This window comes from Ambystoma mexicanum, chromosome 6p (genome assembly GCF_040938575.1).
Source record: "Ambystoma mexicanum isolate Mex_15411 chromosome 6p, UKY_AmexF1_1, whole genome shotgun sequence".
In the NCBI taxonomy this organism is placed as follows: domain Eukaryota; kingdom Metazoa; phylum Chordata; class Amphibia; order Caudata; family Ambystomatidae; genus Ambystoma; species Ambystoma mexicanum.
The window spans coordinates 1,145,302,292-1,145,319,483 of NC_090935.1; the positions used below are offsets into that span (position 1 = coordinate 1,145,302,292).

Sequence of the window (17,192 nt, forward strand, 5' to 3'; positions counted from 1 at the left end):
CCGCCCACATAGAAGCCGGAATCAAAACCATCTTTGAGTCCGGATCCACCGCCTGACGCCTAGAGCTCCGGAGAGCCATTTGAGTCCAAAACACATTAGGCCATGAGGCCCAGAAGCCTCTGGAACCACCAGGCCGACATGCTCTCCGACTGCGCAAACATCTGACACGTGGCCAACAGATCTGCCATTCCGTCCCTGGTCAGGTAAACTGCAATCTAACGTGTTCCAGCGAAAACCCAGGAAGCTCAAGTCCTGAGAGACCGTCATGGAAGATTTCCGCCAGTTCACCGACAGCCCAAGGTGGAACAGGAGCTGGAGCAGAGACTGAAGAATGCATGCAGCTTTCAGCGGGCAAGGGCTGCGCAACAGCCAATCGCCCAAGTAAGGATACACATGGATACCCTGCAGATGAAGATAAGCTGCAATCACCGACATCATCTTCGTAAAGACACGCAGTGCCAAGCTGAGGCCAAAGGGAAGCATTCGGAACTGGAAATGCTCCACTCCCACAGAGAAACGCAGGTATCTCCGGTGTGGATTCCAGAGCAGAATATGCATGTACGCATCCTGAAGGTCCACCACGCTGGGCCATTTGCCCATCTGTAAAGAGGACTTTATCTGAGCAGGCGTGATCATCTTGAATTTCTCTTGGGGTAGGAGAAGATTGAACTGGGAAAGGTCTAGAATGGTGCGCAGGCCAGCCTGGTTGGATTTGGGCACCGTAAACAGCCGGGAGTAGAAGCCCTCCCCTCGTTCCCCTAGGGGAACAGGTTCCACCGCTCTGAGATCCAGTAACTTCTGGATCTCGGCCTTGAGGGAGGGCAACCCCGACTGCTGGAAAAGAGGATTGATGGGTGGGGTAGGGGGAAGCGGAAGCCCGCTCGAGCGACTGACAAGACCCACCGGTCCTCGATAATGGTCTACCACGCCTCCCAATGAGATGCAATGCGTCCTCCCACCGGGGTCTCATGGGAGCGCAGAGAACCCTTATTTATCTGGTTTTTCGGTGGCAGCACCACCTGAACCTGAGGAGGAGGCTGAGGAGTGGGAGAAATATCGACACCATTGCTGCCTCTGGCGGGAATTCCCCTAAGGGGTATCGACTCTGCGGGATTTTCGGTCCAGAAACCCCCTAAAGCCAGACGAGGGCCAGGGCTGTGACAGCGGTCTCTGTGTTCTAAAAGGTGGTTTCACCAGGACAGACAAGGACTTGGCGGTCTGGGTGCTATCCTTCGTTTTGGTCAGCTCCACATCCGTTGAGCAAAGAAAAAGCTCCTTGCCGTCAAACGGCAGATCCAAAACCTTATCCTGCACCCCCTTAGAGAACTTGGTGGCAGGCAACCAAGCCTGAGGAGAAGTATCCACTCTAAATGTCGACGTGATGAGCCGCCGCTTCCAGCAGATCCTGAGCCAGAACCCCGACATCCGACAAACCTGCCTTAAAGTCCTCAAGCTTTTCAGCGGGGATGAATTCCTCAAACTCCGACAGACCTTTCAACATTTTCATATTCGCCCCCGCTAACACCAGTTCTGAATTGGCCTGCCGCAATTGCAGGGCCGAGTTAGCAAAAATCTTCCTCCTAAGGGAGTCAAGAAGTTTATCCTCCTTGCCCAGGACCTGTGTAGCCGTCAAAGTAGAGGATGCCGCAGGTCTGGACTGCAAAGCGGCCGCAGCCACGACCGTGGAGGAGGGGGGTGGACAAGACGCTAAAGCCACCTCTTCCGAAGAATGAAGTCTGTAGTGTGCGTCAATTTTCTTATTGACAAACAGTCCAGAGTGTGGTTTCTCCCATACTCTACGGAGCTCGGCGAAAACGTCCTTCTGCAAGAATAAGCCGGTACACTCCGAAGGAGACAAGCTGAACGCCCCCGAAAGCACGCCCTCCTTTGGAGCGGGTGCCTCAGGTACTGGAACATCCAACAGACACATCATGTTCAGCACCCGGTCGTGAAAGGCTCTGATAGAGCGGGGCTGGTCTTCACTGTCCTGATCGCCCTGTACATCAATCGATAGATCTGGATCAGGCTCAGTCACATCCGGCACCACAATCGCCTTGTCCACTGTGGACAATTGAGGCGGAGGTGGAAGAGTTGGGGGGGGGGGGGCATATCTCCCTAAACAGGCCCTTAAAGTACTCCTTCATGGGGTCGGAATGCATACGTTTTTGAAACTTGCCGAAAAAGACGTCCTCCGTCGATGCCTTAGGCGTGAGAGGAGGCGGCCTCTCATGAGGAGGGTAATTCCAAGGGCGTAGGGCAGATGGTTGCCAAGAGGGCCCTTCCCCGTTGTTGTCCACATAAATCAAGGGTGCCGATGCCACCGGCAGCGAGATATTGTGCGGTAGAGGCATCCGAGCGTTCCAGTCATAAACTGGATGAAAAGGGTGTGCACAAGTAAACGGATGTTCACCTGAAAGAGCACCCCCTACACCTAAAGCCGATGGCGTAGTTGTAAGGGTTGCATCCAAAATGGCCACTGTGTTCTTGGAGGGAACGGCTGCCATTTTGTCGGCACCTGAGAAGAATTGCGACACGTGTGGAAGTGAGGCAGGAGTCCCCACAAGTGGCTCAGGGGTCTTCATTTTAGCCTTAACACAAGGAACCTCGGCCGAGCCGGTACTGTGTGGCCTAGAATGTTTTTGTGACATGCTAATAGCCAAACTAGCCTTCGCAGGAAGGACCTTGGCACTGCCGGTAAAGGAGGAATTACGGTTCAAAACCTCACTCCTTGCCCCCTCAACAGTTCTGGGATCACCGCGAGAGCGGAAACAATGAGGAACACCTTTCACCGACAAGGCCTTAACAGGCCTCTCAGAACTGTTGGTCGCCTTAGCCTCTAAACGAGGGACCTCGGACCCGCGTCCGGTAGAAGCCTCTTCACGCCGGGCCTCGAACTTCTGTTTGGTACCGACAAGCCCAGGCGAGGCCTCGGGGCGCACCCCGGTACAAATGAGGGAAGCTCCAATTAAGGAAGCCTCGGAGCGAGCTCTGGTACCCCACGACTCAGTAGAGCTAGGTCTACAAACAGCCCCCACAGGAGGGGTCTCGGATTGTGATCCGGTGTCAACAGGCCCCTTACGGTGTCATGATCACAGGACCGTTCCATAGAACTTCCCCCAAAAGGTCTTGTGCTGCTGTGTATTATTCCTGGGCTATGAGCAGGGAGAACCCAGTGGCCAATTGTAATTCAGACTATCCCGCTTTACTCAAAATGGCCGCCAGGCGGCCGTCCCTGAATCCTGCGGAGCATTCCAGTAGTACAGGCTCCGCGAGTATTTAAGCCTCTCCCCTCGGTGGAGCTGCGCTTCGCGTCCTCTTGCTGTTAGCGGACGCTTACCTCAGCTCGTTCCTGACAGGAATTTCTAGCCCTTAGTTTTCCCTTTCGTCATTGAAAATTCCTGTGCCTGTGTCACTCTCAGTTCACATTTGTTGTAGATTCCTAGTTCCCACTTGAATTCTGTCAGTTCACAGTTTCCGAGTGTCCGGTGAGGAGGAGCGTTCTTCTGTGAGGAATTAACAGGAGAAGCTGTCCGTGTTGTTTCATCTCACTGCAAGTACAGTTTCTTGTGAAGCATTATTTTGGCATCTAATTTTCTCGTCAGCCTTTTTGGTTAGTAAGCGAGCATTTTAGTCGCTCGCGTCACTAGGAATTTTACTGTGGCTGTGGTATTGCACATTGTTTATTCCGTAGTTGGGCAGTCTAGTCACAGCAGCTCATTTGTTTTACATGGTTTGTTCACACACACGTAGGAACATACAGTATATTTAGAGTCCCATCTTGCTGGTTCCCTGAATCCCTCTGGTGTTATAGGAGGAAAATAATTTGCTTGTTGCATTGCCTGATAGAAGTGTCTTGTTACCATTGTGTGTATGCGCAACGCACTCTCGAGTAAATGTTTTCAGTGACATTCCCTTCAGATTATGAGTGATTTTCTCCTCATGGTCTTGGCACCTAGTTTCTCTCAGTCATTGAACCTTTTCTAGCATACAACTTACCTCCTGAGTCATTAGTACTCCCTTAGCCCCTCCATTCGAGTTGGTTCCTTTTCCCGCTCTCATTCAATCCCTTCTTCAGGACTTGCGCCCCTGCACAGATGCAGGACGGATAGCTCATCAAATCATAAAAAGAGGTGAGCAGGGCGAACTCAGTGGGAAGGAGTGTTGGTTGGTGAGGAGATAATTCACAGTTATCTTAGATTCCACTTTTGACTGGTTGTTCAATTCCACAGATTCTCAGCTCATAGAACTCTAAACAGGGAAGTAGTGGGAGAACCACGCACCTTGAGAAGAGTAGTAGAGGTGTTCCTGCGGAGCCTAAAGTAAGCGTTACAGACAGAGACCCTCAGAGAAAACTCTGGTACACTTTTTAGGCCTAGACGGCACCTTAGGGCAAGCCCCGGTAACAGAGCCCTTGATACTCCTCCCAGACCGTAAAGACCCCGGAAAGGAGTCCCCCAGCCGGGGTGCCCTAAAAAGTAAAGAATTTACTGGGCGTTTCTTCTCGTCGATGAAGGATTGAGTGAGCTGGAACACTTCCTCTCACCGCTCTAACCGATGCTGAAGCGCCCGGACCGAAAGGGAATCGCAATAAAAACACGAGTCCCACCAGTGGTCTGGACCCAAACACTCTAAAGAAAGAGGATGGGGATCCGCCCTAGCGAAGCGTCGCTGACAGGAAGAACAATTCGGAAAGTATAGCTGAAAAGGCGTAGACAGACTATCACGCGATCGCAAGCGACAGCCAGAGAGAAGGAAGTTGGAAGAAAAAACCTTCCGCAGATGCTAAGTGCGTCCAGTCTCGAACGAGCGGAGAAAAGGACTGATGGGCGATGTGGAGCTAAAATGGGCGGGGATATGGCCGCGTGCTGTACCCCGCGTAAAAGAGAGGAATGACTAACATTTTTGCAAAATTTTGATGCTTTTACAAAGTGCTCTGGTCCCGTCCCACAGGATGGAGGAATGTCCCATAAGTATGGAGGAAAGGGGACGGAACGTAGGAGTATAATAGGTACACAACAATCACCAATGGGGTGACAGAACACTGAATAATATCTTTAGTACACTAGGAATAGGTAATAAGCGAAACAAATGAAGCACAGAAAATAATACTTTTGTGTTGGTTTAGATCAGATAGCACTGTGGTTAGAAGTTCCCCCTGCAACACCCCTCAACCCCCCCCAATAGGCAATGTAAGGAGATAGGAGGAGAGAGCAGGTATTCCGTAATAGCACAAATAAAACAGAATATCAGTCCCACTTTCCCCCAGCAAACACAAGAGAAAAACAGAATTTCCTTTCAGCTGTCAGACTGGCTTTCAAGATTGTCTTTAAAATGGACTGGGCAAAAACACCAAATATGGTCAGAAATACTGAAATTGTTATAAATTTCTATGGGAGCCGCTTTGAATAGTTGCACACAAGAACAAGCAATGATTTGGTCAGCAGTAAACAACTGAAATCTTAAGGTCCAAGTCGGAAGCAATTTAGAGCTATTTTACACGTGTAAACTTTTCAGATTTTAAAATCTTTCTTATTTCATTGCGCGATATTTGCCATAACGGGAGAATCGCACTGATTTGCAGTATGAGTTGAAATTTCAATTCTATAACAAAAACGGAGAGAGTTATGTAGGTTTTAGTAAAGGTCGTTTTTGTAAAATAGGCACAAGAATGGAAAACAGGCGTGCCCTTTTGAAAATGACAAATGGGTTTGCTTCCACTAGGGGTGACTATGAAGAAGCAAATACCACACAGGAATCTTACAGTCACTGGATCAGGGTGACCCACCTGATAAGGAAACTCGACTTCTTCAGATGAGAAAATGGTCAGCGCAAAATTATAGTTCTAGCAATGCAGGTTCTGAAGGAAAGATAGGATGGGTTTGAGCTAGGGATAAGACAAGGCAAAGGACATATACTATGGGACACAGTTATTCCTATTTATACTCACAGGATATGTTTTGAAATGGGACTGTCAGCTCTGGTTAGGAGTGGGTCTGGTCTAGGGAAGACAGCACATCGGGCACAGGACTGGATCCTCTAGGCCGGTCGCCGGATTGGCACTTGATCTGCTCTCCTAGTCTGTGGGTATTTGGATCAGCTGATTCCTCAGGCAAGCCTAGTGGTGGCAAGCCAGAGCATTTCTGGATACTGGTTCAAAAGGCCTTCTCACACCACACAGCGCTTTACTGAGTGGAGAGAATACATTTGGGGATTGGGGCTTTGCTGGAAATCAATAGTCTTTATTGCTGGCAAGAGATTTGGCATCTGGATCTGGAAGAATATTTAAATCTGGATGTAGGAAGCTGGATCAGAGTGCTTCGCCGGAATCAGGAAGGTGGCTGGATCTGTGAGTCCCTATGTGTTGTCAGCTGTCTCTATTTATGCCTAAAAATGACATCACAAAGGGGCAGCGGGGGCCAGCTTAGCTAGGCTTGCCCCTGTTAGCTGGGATAGGACCACACTTCATCTCTGCCTTGCAATTTGAGTGATTGGATGAAGGCCGGATGACGTCACGTTTTATGATTTGCCTTACAGTCCTCAGAGACCTCCCTTTATCCATTGGTCTCAAAATCTGATTTTATATTATATGTACATTTCTACATTGGTCACCTTTATACAAATCACACATAAAGATGCCATATTTTACATAGCAGCTATTCCTCAAAACCCCGCAGTGGTGGGATCTTGTCTCCACTTTCTACAGAATTTTGTCCTTTTCGCTATGAACACACTCCAATTTTCCTGCAAATTTCCACAAATGTGCGTGTTTAACATAGGGATATGCGTGTACATTTTCACTATTCTAACAGTAATACATTTTGCATAAAACCACATATCTTGCCATTCCTGTCCAGAACATGTCACACCGTTCTGCCACCTCTTCACACGTGCAGCCAGAAATTAAATTAACAACTGTCATTTTTATATTTTTCACCATTTTGAATAGCAAGTTATATGTCTTTTAAAATGTGTTCTTTGTTCAAGTTTAGCAACAGATGGTCGCTTGGCTCCGCCTCTTTTTGTCTTCCTGCAGTCCAAGGCATCCCCCTCCTGGCTTGTTCCTTCCAGAGGCCATTTACGACCCTTTTCACACTTCGAGTTTCCTGGGCTGCAACTTTGTCATTGTTCCTTTGCCCTCTGATGACAAGATTCTGTCCCAACCTGCAATTAACACCTCCCCGTGAGTTTCTGCTGAGTGGAAGGCCCTCCTTCTGGGAGAAAAACCTGCTTTTCCAGCAGCTTCAGCCAAGATAATTAACTTTTAAACTTCGCAAAACCCACATCTGTTGCATCACATACAAATACATTTCTTTCTTGGCCTTAAAATCTGTGGAATCAAAAACACAACTAAAATATGTATTCCTTTTTGGCAACAATCCTGTTTATGTTTCCTAATTCTGCAGATCTTTTAGTTTTAGGTTATTTTAAAGCTTTCTCAGTCCTCCTCTGACAGCTGTCATTCAGGCAGCCCCGGGTACTGCACCCAGATTTTGGTATAGAGGCTGTCAGTTTTCAGACTTTGTATGTTTCACAATGTTTAATTTGATACATGGATTTTAGCACCAGGCAAGACTGTGAATGTTGAAAAGTGTTGTGTTATAGGCATTTTGGAGTTTTTGGCAACAAAGCAAATGTCATTTTTAGGCACATTTTTGGGTTTCATTTGCAAAGTGCTGCTATTCTCTCTGCACTCTGTTTGCTGGTCATAGGACTCATTGGCACATTTCTGCAGGGTGTGCTCTATTCCACTGCACATGCACTATGGGTGGCAGATTTTGCATCCCTCTTTTTGTGTGCTGAAGCATGCGGTTTTTGTAGGTTTTTGGCCCGCACAAGGGTTTTGCCGCCATTGTTGCTGTTTCTTTCCCCATAACTGGCAGGGTGATGCCGCATAGCGGAGTGGGTCAATACATCCCACACTACCCCCCTTGTCAGTATCCAGAGTGCATCCTTTTCCTTCTTTGAAACTGTCTTTCCTCTGCATTCCTTTACAGGGAGGGTTGCATGTTGTAGTGTGCGAGAACAGTCTGTTGTGATGATAATAAAGTAGATATTTGTATACAACCTTGATTGGACAGTCCCTTTTTATCATTGGGTAATAATTGTATTTTTTTATTTTGTTATTAGTGTTTTGGTTCAGACATCAAATGTACAAACCTTTCACTATTATACAGAAGAAGAAAAAAGATAAAAAATACAAAAGAAAATATCGTCGTACATATTTACAATAAAATATCCAAAAACAGAATTGTCCAAAGAAAACTATACATTGGCATCAATTAAAAGAAAATTCATAATAAAATTCATTGGAGAAGGATTTTTCTGCTAATTATTGTCTTAACTCTGCAATTCTTTTTGTTATCACAGTGAGAAAACCACATAATGCAAGTATCATACTCTGCCGTTGGCCTCCCATCAAACCAGACCACATGAAGTCATTTAAGGTTTCCGTCCGTAGATGTCTTTTTCTTTCATCATTCAGTGCCGGACAATTTACTAGATGTTTTATAGTTTATTTAGCAGCCAAATTACCGCAAAATCTACAGGTCTGGTTGCCCAGACCTGAATCCCACTTGCTTGTTCTTTCTAGAGTCGGAATTTGGTGTAGCTAAAGCAAAGATAAATTGTCCTTAGTTTTGGACACAGAAAGATCAAAATATAATTTTGAAGTGCCTCCCTTTTAGTGAGAAATGTACCATGCTCACCATAAAGAGGGTATGTTCCCACCTGATCAGAGGAGCCTGCCCCATCATATTTGAAAAGCTTCTTCTTTACTGGGGCCAAGCTGTAAGTAAGCACTTCTTTAGATGAGCTTATCAATAAGAGTGTTTCAATCATTTGCTCCTTAAATTTATTAATACTTGCACCAGATTCCCTAGTTTGATCCTCACCCCAGCCCTTATAGAGACATATAGGAGGCAGATTTAATAATTTAGATACTCAGCCATCTTTCTCCACCTGGCTCTAGCTCCCAGCGAGATTAACCCAATCCCTTGTCTAATAATTGAGTTTGGTATGGAGTTTGTCAATCCCAATATTTTCTTCCAGACATTCCCTGGACCTAATGGAGATACTCCCCCAAATCAATTAGGGAAAGGTCCAGACCATATAGCAATACTGCCTCCACACTAGACAAGTAGTACTGGAGCAGAGGCTTCAGCAAAAAGTAACAATTGGGAACAAACCCTCTTCATTTTTGGCAGCAAAGGTGCACATTTCCCCCTAATCAAGAGTTTCCAACAGATTCTTCGAGATTCTTTGAGATGGCCCTGGCACACGCTTGAGGGAAGGATTGGTGAGGGCCCAGCAATGTCCCCTAGAACTTCGACCTGGATGAATAAAAGGGTGCTGATCAATGGGAGGACCGTGTTCTGGCCGTACTCGTTTTTGAGCAGTGTGCAGTGGTTTGGAGACATATTTGAGAACAATGATTGGATCCCCTTTAGCAGGCTTTCGAGAACATTGAATCATCACGACTGCTCCTATGGGGAATACAGAAGATAGCGGGATAGGGAATATCGCAGTGAACGAACGAGACTCTCTTAAGGAACAGATATTGAACTTTAATGGAAAAACATTTTGCTTCAGCAATGTACAAGCTTTTGATGAGCAGGAAAAAGTGGAATGAACATTTATTGGGGACATGTCAGATGCAATTGGCACAGACATGTCGGAGGGCAGGTGGGAAAACCTATGCAGAAATGTGTCCTTGGGCTCATTGAACCTGGGTGAGAGCGTGCAGCAAATAAAGATTTTAAATAAAGTTTATTGGACACCAACCAGGTTGAGTGCGAGAGGTATGATTGACTGGTGCGTGTTGGGGGTGTGGTCATAGGTCGGACTCATTTGAGCACATGATGTGGGAATGTTGTAGTGTGTGTGTGTGTGTTCTGGAGTGAAGTCACGAAGACAATGAAAACAGTTTTGAGAACAGACTGATTTTGTGACCATTGTCCTGGGGAGGATGAACATTTGGAAGATTTCAATTACCCACAAAAGAGCTTGTTCTTTAGGGCCTCTCTCGCTGCAAAGAAGATTGTGTTGAGAGATTGGAAGGGTAGCAAATGTCCCACGTCGGCGGCGTGGGTTGACGACCTGCAGAAGATGACGTTGTATGAGAAAGTCATCCTGCACAAGCAAAAAAAGAGTGGTCTGTACAAGGAGATCTGGGGGCAGGTTCCTGGACCTGACACAGCAACATGTTTTTTTATTATTCTTCATTTGTCTGGGCTTTTTGTTTGTACTGAATTGTAAATATTTCAATAAAAATGTTAATACAAAAAAATACATTTCATGGAGAAGTCTAAATATTTTGATTTAATCATAAAAACATGCAATTGGTGCTTGGAAATGTTTAGAACCACCCTGGTTTTTAAAATGCTGGCTTAAAAAGGGGGATACCATACAATATCCTTGACCTAAAACATTGAAGTATTCTTGGGTGGCAGCTTGAAGAATACCAATATAACATGTTCAAGTATGTATATTTACCCCACCTTTTCCCAATGTAACACCACTGGGTAGCCATTTTATAATTAATTTTTGCAACTCTACCACAACTACTACAAAGTAAAAATATATTGATAACTGGAAGCATGACATAGCACTGTCCAACAGAGCAGAAGAGAGCCAGAAAGAAACACCTAGCCCGAGATTTTAATTTCAGGTACTGTCATACGATGTGGCTCTGTATTTACTTTGAGGCACTAAGTAGCCACAGCTGAACAATGTCAGACATCCCGTCATCTATTTCTGCTGTTTAATAAAAGTTGCAGCCAGCTTGCAAAGATTCTTTCTGTGATGTCTTCACACAGGAGTACATTTGAAGGTCCAATTTACATATTTGCTGCTGTCTAGGAGGACTTCAATGGTCTAAATAAAATTTGAGGCAAGATAACACTCCTTTAAGAACTTTCAGAGTAGAAAAGAAATCAGTGAAAACTATAGTAGGAATGCCATTTCTATATACCTGTTGGAAGAAATAAGCAATTCATCCATACATTAAAAAAGACTGGTTTACCTGGTGCATTTCCATTTAAGTTTCCGGCATGCGCCATGCTAGCCTGCATTCTCGACCAAATCCAAGGGAAGTGCTAAGTGGAGTCATGCAAGTCTCATGCATCAATGCCAACCTGCCATGCAACCTGCAAGAAAGAAAAGGTGCAATTAAAATTTCTCAACTCTCAAAAGCAGCGGCTGCCATTTCTAATTCATGAGAGCGAGTCAAACATTCACTGTTAGGCTCGGTTGCTTGCAGGTTAATCATTAAAATGACAATAAATCTAACCATTTTGCAGTAGTTAATAGTCAGCAAGTTTCAACGCAAGCCATGCGGATGCAGAACAGGAAAACACACAAACACACACAACACCAATAGCTAATCACACAAATTCTTGGAGGGGAGGACTGTCTGGGCGAGCAGAATGACCATTTTCCCCAAACTGTATCCCTGAGGAGCAGGTTTTCTGATAGGGGGTACGAAATTATAGTCAGGGGCGTCACTGGTGGAAACTGATTTTCACAACATATAAACCTCCCAACCACCCTTGATTTTGAGCAAGCAATTGTGTTAATCGGGAGTGTGGGGGCTCACATCCTTCCACCCCCTCCCCCACCTACCACCCTAACTGGAGGATTTCAGGGATGGGATCTTCTTTACCTGCCCCCAACAAATATATATCTTTTTTCACATTTTATTTTATTTGTGCAGGCGAACATGGCATTACATTACAAATTTGTCATTTCAAGGAACAGAGAACAAGAAACAGCAACCATCAGAAAAAACAACCCACAAATTCCCCCACTTCCCTCTCAGCCCTCCCCGGTACTGTGCGCACACTTATTGTTCGGGTTACAGGCCTTTGTCCATCAGATAGCCCACGTTTAGGTGCCCCATTGTTCCCCGAGTCATCATCAAAGCGGTCTGTCACCTCCTCTCCATAGCCCTCCTTCATACCCGCGATTCCCTACCTAGATTTCAATCCCTGCATGGTCCGCCTCCCCTCATCCCATCTACGTATCAGAGGTCATATCGCACGATGAAGGGGTGCCACTTCATCTCTGTGGGACCAGCCCTTAGATGGAGCCCTTCAGTGATTATGTCCATTAAATAAATGCTTTTGGCCACATTGGGCCATTCTCTCTTACTTGGTAAATGTTTGTTTTTCCATTTAGTAGCGATACATGCTCTAGCGGCAAGCAGTAAAGTTGTTGCAACTTTGGGAGCCTCGCGTATTCCTTCTGCTCCCCCTCCATCCCAAACACTACCAAAAGAGGATTTGTATCTCTGGGTATCCCCTCCAGGTCTCTGATTCAACCCAGGACCTCATCCCAGAAGACCTGTATCCTCCTGGGACAATCACACCACATGTGCCCGTAATCCGCCCTCCCTTCACAGCCCCTGCAGCACTTAGGACTTTCATCGGGTGAACATCTTTGACAGTCTGACCGGGTCATACTGCCACCTATGGTGGAGCTTAATCACATGCGGTCTATACTGACATGTTAGCAATGTCTTAAGTACACTGCTATAAAGCCTGTCCCAGAGGGTCTCATCTATTTCAACCCCAGGTCCCTGTTCCATCACTCCATCAGGGTCTCTGTTGTCCCATCTCCTGCTCCCACTAAGGCCCTGTACATGGCCCAAATCAGCCCTTGCATCGTCGTGCCCCTGTCGAGCAACTTCTAAAACATGGGTGAGCCATCTCCCGATCTTTTCCCTTACCCTCGGTACTGTGAGTGCCCCTTAAAGCTGCAAGTACAAGAATATACAAAGTTTGCCTAGGCCCAGGGCCGCCTCGAGGGCAGCTCTTCAGGGGGGCACTTTCATCCCCATAGAGGACTATCGGGATGAATGTGCCCCCCTGAAGAGCTGCCCTATCCGTTCCAAGCCCGCCTCAAACCAACCCTGAAACTTTCCTGGGTTTGGTATGGTAGCTCTGATTCCCAGTACCCACAGGTGACCCAAAGGCGAAGGCCACGTCGAGACCCCCTTCATGTTCGCCCCCCGTCACCAGATTTCCCATATAGTTCCCAGGATGGGGTGATCCCGTATTCTCCTTGACAATTTGTCCCTAGGTACCCATAGCCATTCCCTGACCGGGCTCAGGTGGTAATTATCCATTCGCCACCCACTGTTGATCTCTCTGGAACATCAGATGGGGGATCACTACTCTAAGCTGGATTGCCTTATAGTAGAGCCGCACATCTGGAAGGCCATCCCCTCCTTGCTCTACTGGTAATGTTAGGGTCGACCTGAGGATTCTTGCTTTCTTAGCCTGCCAGAGGAACATAGGTAGCACACCCGGTACCTCCCGAAAGAACCCCTCCGGTATGTGTATCGGAAGCATTTGGAATAAAAATAACCCCCCCCGTTTTCAGCGCATTCAGGTGATCCAAGCAAGAGATCTTTAGCTTCTCCCATTTCCCCAAATCTGCCTGTATTTTCTGCTGCAGCGGGGGGAAATTAGGGTCGAACAAGCTCTCAAAGTCCCTGTTAAGGTTAACACCTAGGTACCTCACCGCATTAACTTCCATCCCAAGTAGAGCGAACCTCTCAACAGTATTCTTGCTGCCCAATTGTGTGCCGGCCCAGGTGCCTCACCTGCATTGACCTACTTTGTTTAATCTTGCTGCCCAATTGTGATTATTTGTGTTGACCAACTGGTACCTGGAATAGGTGCCTCTACTAGCACTGCCATATTCCTGCCGCTTAACTGAGTAAGATGTTAATTCTAACTATTCTGTTTTGCACTATGGCTGCCACATTACATACTGATACTAGAAGCCTAGTATGCTTTACTGAGCTCCCTCTAGCACCTATACTAGATCCTAGCCCGCCCAAACTGACAAATACAGCTATACACTATGCTACGCCCTCACAACCTGCACTCCACAGTGCCCTAGGGTCAGCATCCTTTGCTTCCCTACCTTGTGCCACGTCTAATAGAAACCTTAGACTCCGCGCCAGATTAACAAAATTACACGAACCATTGAGAAGATCCCTACCTCCCACCAACCTGAAGACTAACTTTCAGCATATTTTGAAACCTATTCATTCTAATTTGTCACCTTCACATTCTATCGCCAATTCTAATGCCCACCAAACCAATAATCAAACGTAAATCAAGCAATAATATCACAGCCAAACCTGTCCAGGTCAAAGCTGTTACTGAGGCCCCCTCCCTTAAAGGTGCACTTCTCAATGCAAGATCGCTTGTCGCCCATGCCCTTGACATTGCTGATCTAATCACAGGAGGCAATCTTGATTTCCTTGCGATTACTGAGACATGGCTACATAACGCAGCAGGACCGTCGCTTCTGTTAGCCATCGCAGATGGCTACACAATAGCCAGGCAAGACAGAGATGGTGCACGAGGAGGCGGTATCGCTATCATCTCCAGAATGTGCCTATCCCTCAGACGAGCCCCTACCCAATTGTCACAATCCTGCGAAATTCTATCTGCTCTGCTAAATTCCAGATAAATAATTCTCAATCACTCACCATCCTTCTAATATACAGACCGCTGGGTCCTCTTGGCAGTTTTGAGGAGGATCTGCATGATATACTTTCTAACAACCTCAAACCAACCTCTCAATTACTCCTATTAGGGGACTTCAATATAGGCTTTAATGACCTTATGGACAAAAATGCTACAGATATAGCTAACACAATCAAGGCATTAGGCGTGTCTCAAAAAGTCAATAAACCCACCCATTTGAAGGGGAGAACATTGGATTGGATAGCGGATTATAACTGTGCAGTTACTATCCCATCCATCACACCTCTTTCCTGGACAGACCACTCACTGGTGTCCTTTCACTTATCCACGACCAGACCTACTCCCACTGCCCCTCTACAAGCGCCACCTTGTCTAACAAGAAACAAAAAAAGTATTCCCACTGTAAATGCTTTACCAGAAAATCTAGATCCTAGCATCCTAGTCCATGAATTCAACAATATCATGCTCACTACATTGGACAAAATTGCCCCTCTTAAACTTAGATCTAGCAAACCCAAAGCCCACTTAAATAAATGGTTCACGCCACAACTTAGAGACCTACGCTTTCTGAAAAGAAAAAGCGAAACCAACTGGAGACTCTGCCCCTCCACCGATAATAAAGCCAAATTAACCTCGCTCTCTTCACACTATAAGAATGAAGTCTGCCTGGCTAAACGTAATTCTTATGACGAGCGCATTGCCAAATCCAACTCTAGCATGAAGGAACTCTTCTCTATACCAAATGAATTAGAGTCACCTATAGCTACACCTGCCATCTGTACTAAGGATAAGTCCTGGTGTACAGACATCCAACAGGCATTATCAAACAAAATTAACATGCTCCAAAATAAAATCCAGCACAAAAAAGAAACATTGAATCTACAGCACTCACTTAAAAACCCTCTGCCTAGCGACCCACCGAATGCACGTGACAATAACTTCCATTTCACCAAAATGTCTACTCTGGAAGTAGAAAAAATCATCCTTTCATTGAAGCCTTCTAATTGTAAAGGCGACATCTGCCCTGCGCAACTAATAAAAGATGCTGTCAGGGAACTATCTCTGTTCATTGCTAAATTGATTAAGGCCTCCTTTACTTCAGGCTCCATCCCCCTCATCCCTACCAACTACCGCCCCATTACCACTGTACCATTTTTACTCAAAATATTGGACAAAGCTGCCAAATTCAGAAACACTTAGAACGGCACAAACTCCTAGGAGACAGACAATCTGGTTTCCGCCCACTATACGGAAAAGAAATTGCCCTTATCGATTTAAAATCCCAAATTGATGAGCTGAGAGACAAAGGGAAGTCAGTACTTTTGCTCCTACTTGATCTCTCAGCTGCATTTGATCTTGTGGACCATAAGATCCTCTGTAGACACCTTGATTCTGCCGCTCACTTCTCCCCTGAGGCTATCAGATGGATTGAATCATTCCTGAGTGAGAGAACCATGAGAGTTCTTTCCATCAGCAGCTGCAGACCCTCCCGTATCCTGTGCGGTGTTCCTCAGGGTTCTTGCGTCTCTCCAACTCTATACAACATCTTCACCAAGCCCCTGTTTGATCATTTGGACCATCTGGGTATCATCTACACCAATTATGCAGATGATACACAGATTCTCCTCCCGCTTTCTGGGGATCATAGCAAGGACACGGAGTTGGTGAACAGGGTATATCTTATCATCCAGGCATGGATGGCCACTCATGGCCTATGCCTGAACGACGATAAGACCGAGTTGATAATCATGGGAACACATGCCAACATCAAAAAACTAGGTCAGGAATTTTCCTCATTCAACATCGATGGAAATACCATCAAAGTCTCCAAGGAAGTAAAAACCCTTGGCTTCTACCTGGATTCCACCCTGTCCTTTGATAAACAGGTTAAATCCCAGGCCTCCACCACAGCCTACACCTGCAAGTTGATTAGAGCTGGCAAGCCATTCCTCTCTAATGACAGCTGTTTGATCTTGGCCAGAGCCTTAATACTATCCAGAACTGACTACTGTAATGCCCTATACAGTGGTGCTAATAAAAATACCATCCAGCGGCTCCAAACATTACAAAATAATGCCTTGAGAGCAGCACTTGGCATAAATAAAATAACCCATATCTCCTCCATTAGACGCCATCATAAATGGCTATCTACTGGTAACAAAATACAGCTAAAGACGCTATCACTGACTCACAAAGCTCTAAATAACGCTGTCCCTAGCTACCTCACATATAAACCTCATAGAAGAATCTCTCTCAGACCTACTAGAGCTGGCAATGCTAATTGCTTGGCCATACCTAGATACAGACTCGCCACAATTGGTGGTAATAGCTTCCCAGTGAAGGCTGCTAAATCTTGGAACCTACTGCCACTAGATCTAAGAGTAGACCAACCTTACCCACTTTTCTGAAAAAAAGTCATCAAACACCTCATCTCTACCGACCCCTAGTCTCCTACCTCTAGGCCTACTCCGTACCTTGATCAGTTGAGTCTCACTCGCCTTATATTCTCATTTAAACTCTGTGCCTCTCTGTAACTTGTATATTTGTACATTGCATATTTTTGTAATCATTAAGTCTTTATTGTATATCGTGTATATTTTAGAACTGTGGATACTCTAAGCTTTTATTGTATATACTGTATTTCTTGTAACTATGTAAGCTTTGCATTTTCTTACTGCTGCGCCCCGTTAC

The 17,192-nt window shown here is 45.9% G+C and overlaps 1 protein-coding gene across 5 annotated transcripts in view; it reads right to left on the minus strand.

Annotated features, from left to right (window-relative positions):
- The window catches only part of KANK1 (KN motif and ankyrin repeat domains 1), a 1,603,545-nt gene that overhangs the window by 641,729 nt on the left and 944,624 nt on the right, over positions 1–17,192 (minus strand). For all 5 annotated transcript variants that reach the window (XM_069625753.1, XM_069625752.1, XM_069625751.1 and 2 more), the window contains one exon: positions 11,021–11,144. In XM_069625753.1, coding sequence (XP_069481854.1) covers positions 11,021–11,069 — 49 coding nt within the window. In that variant the 5' untranslated portion in view covers positions 11,070–11,144. The remainder of the gene's footprint in view (positions 1–11,020; positions 11,145–17,192) is intronic.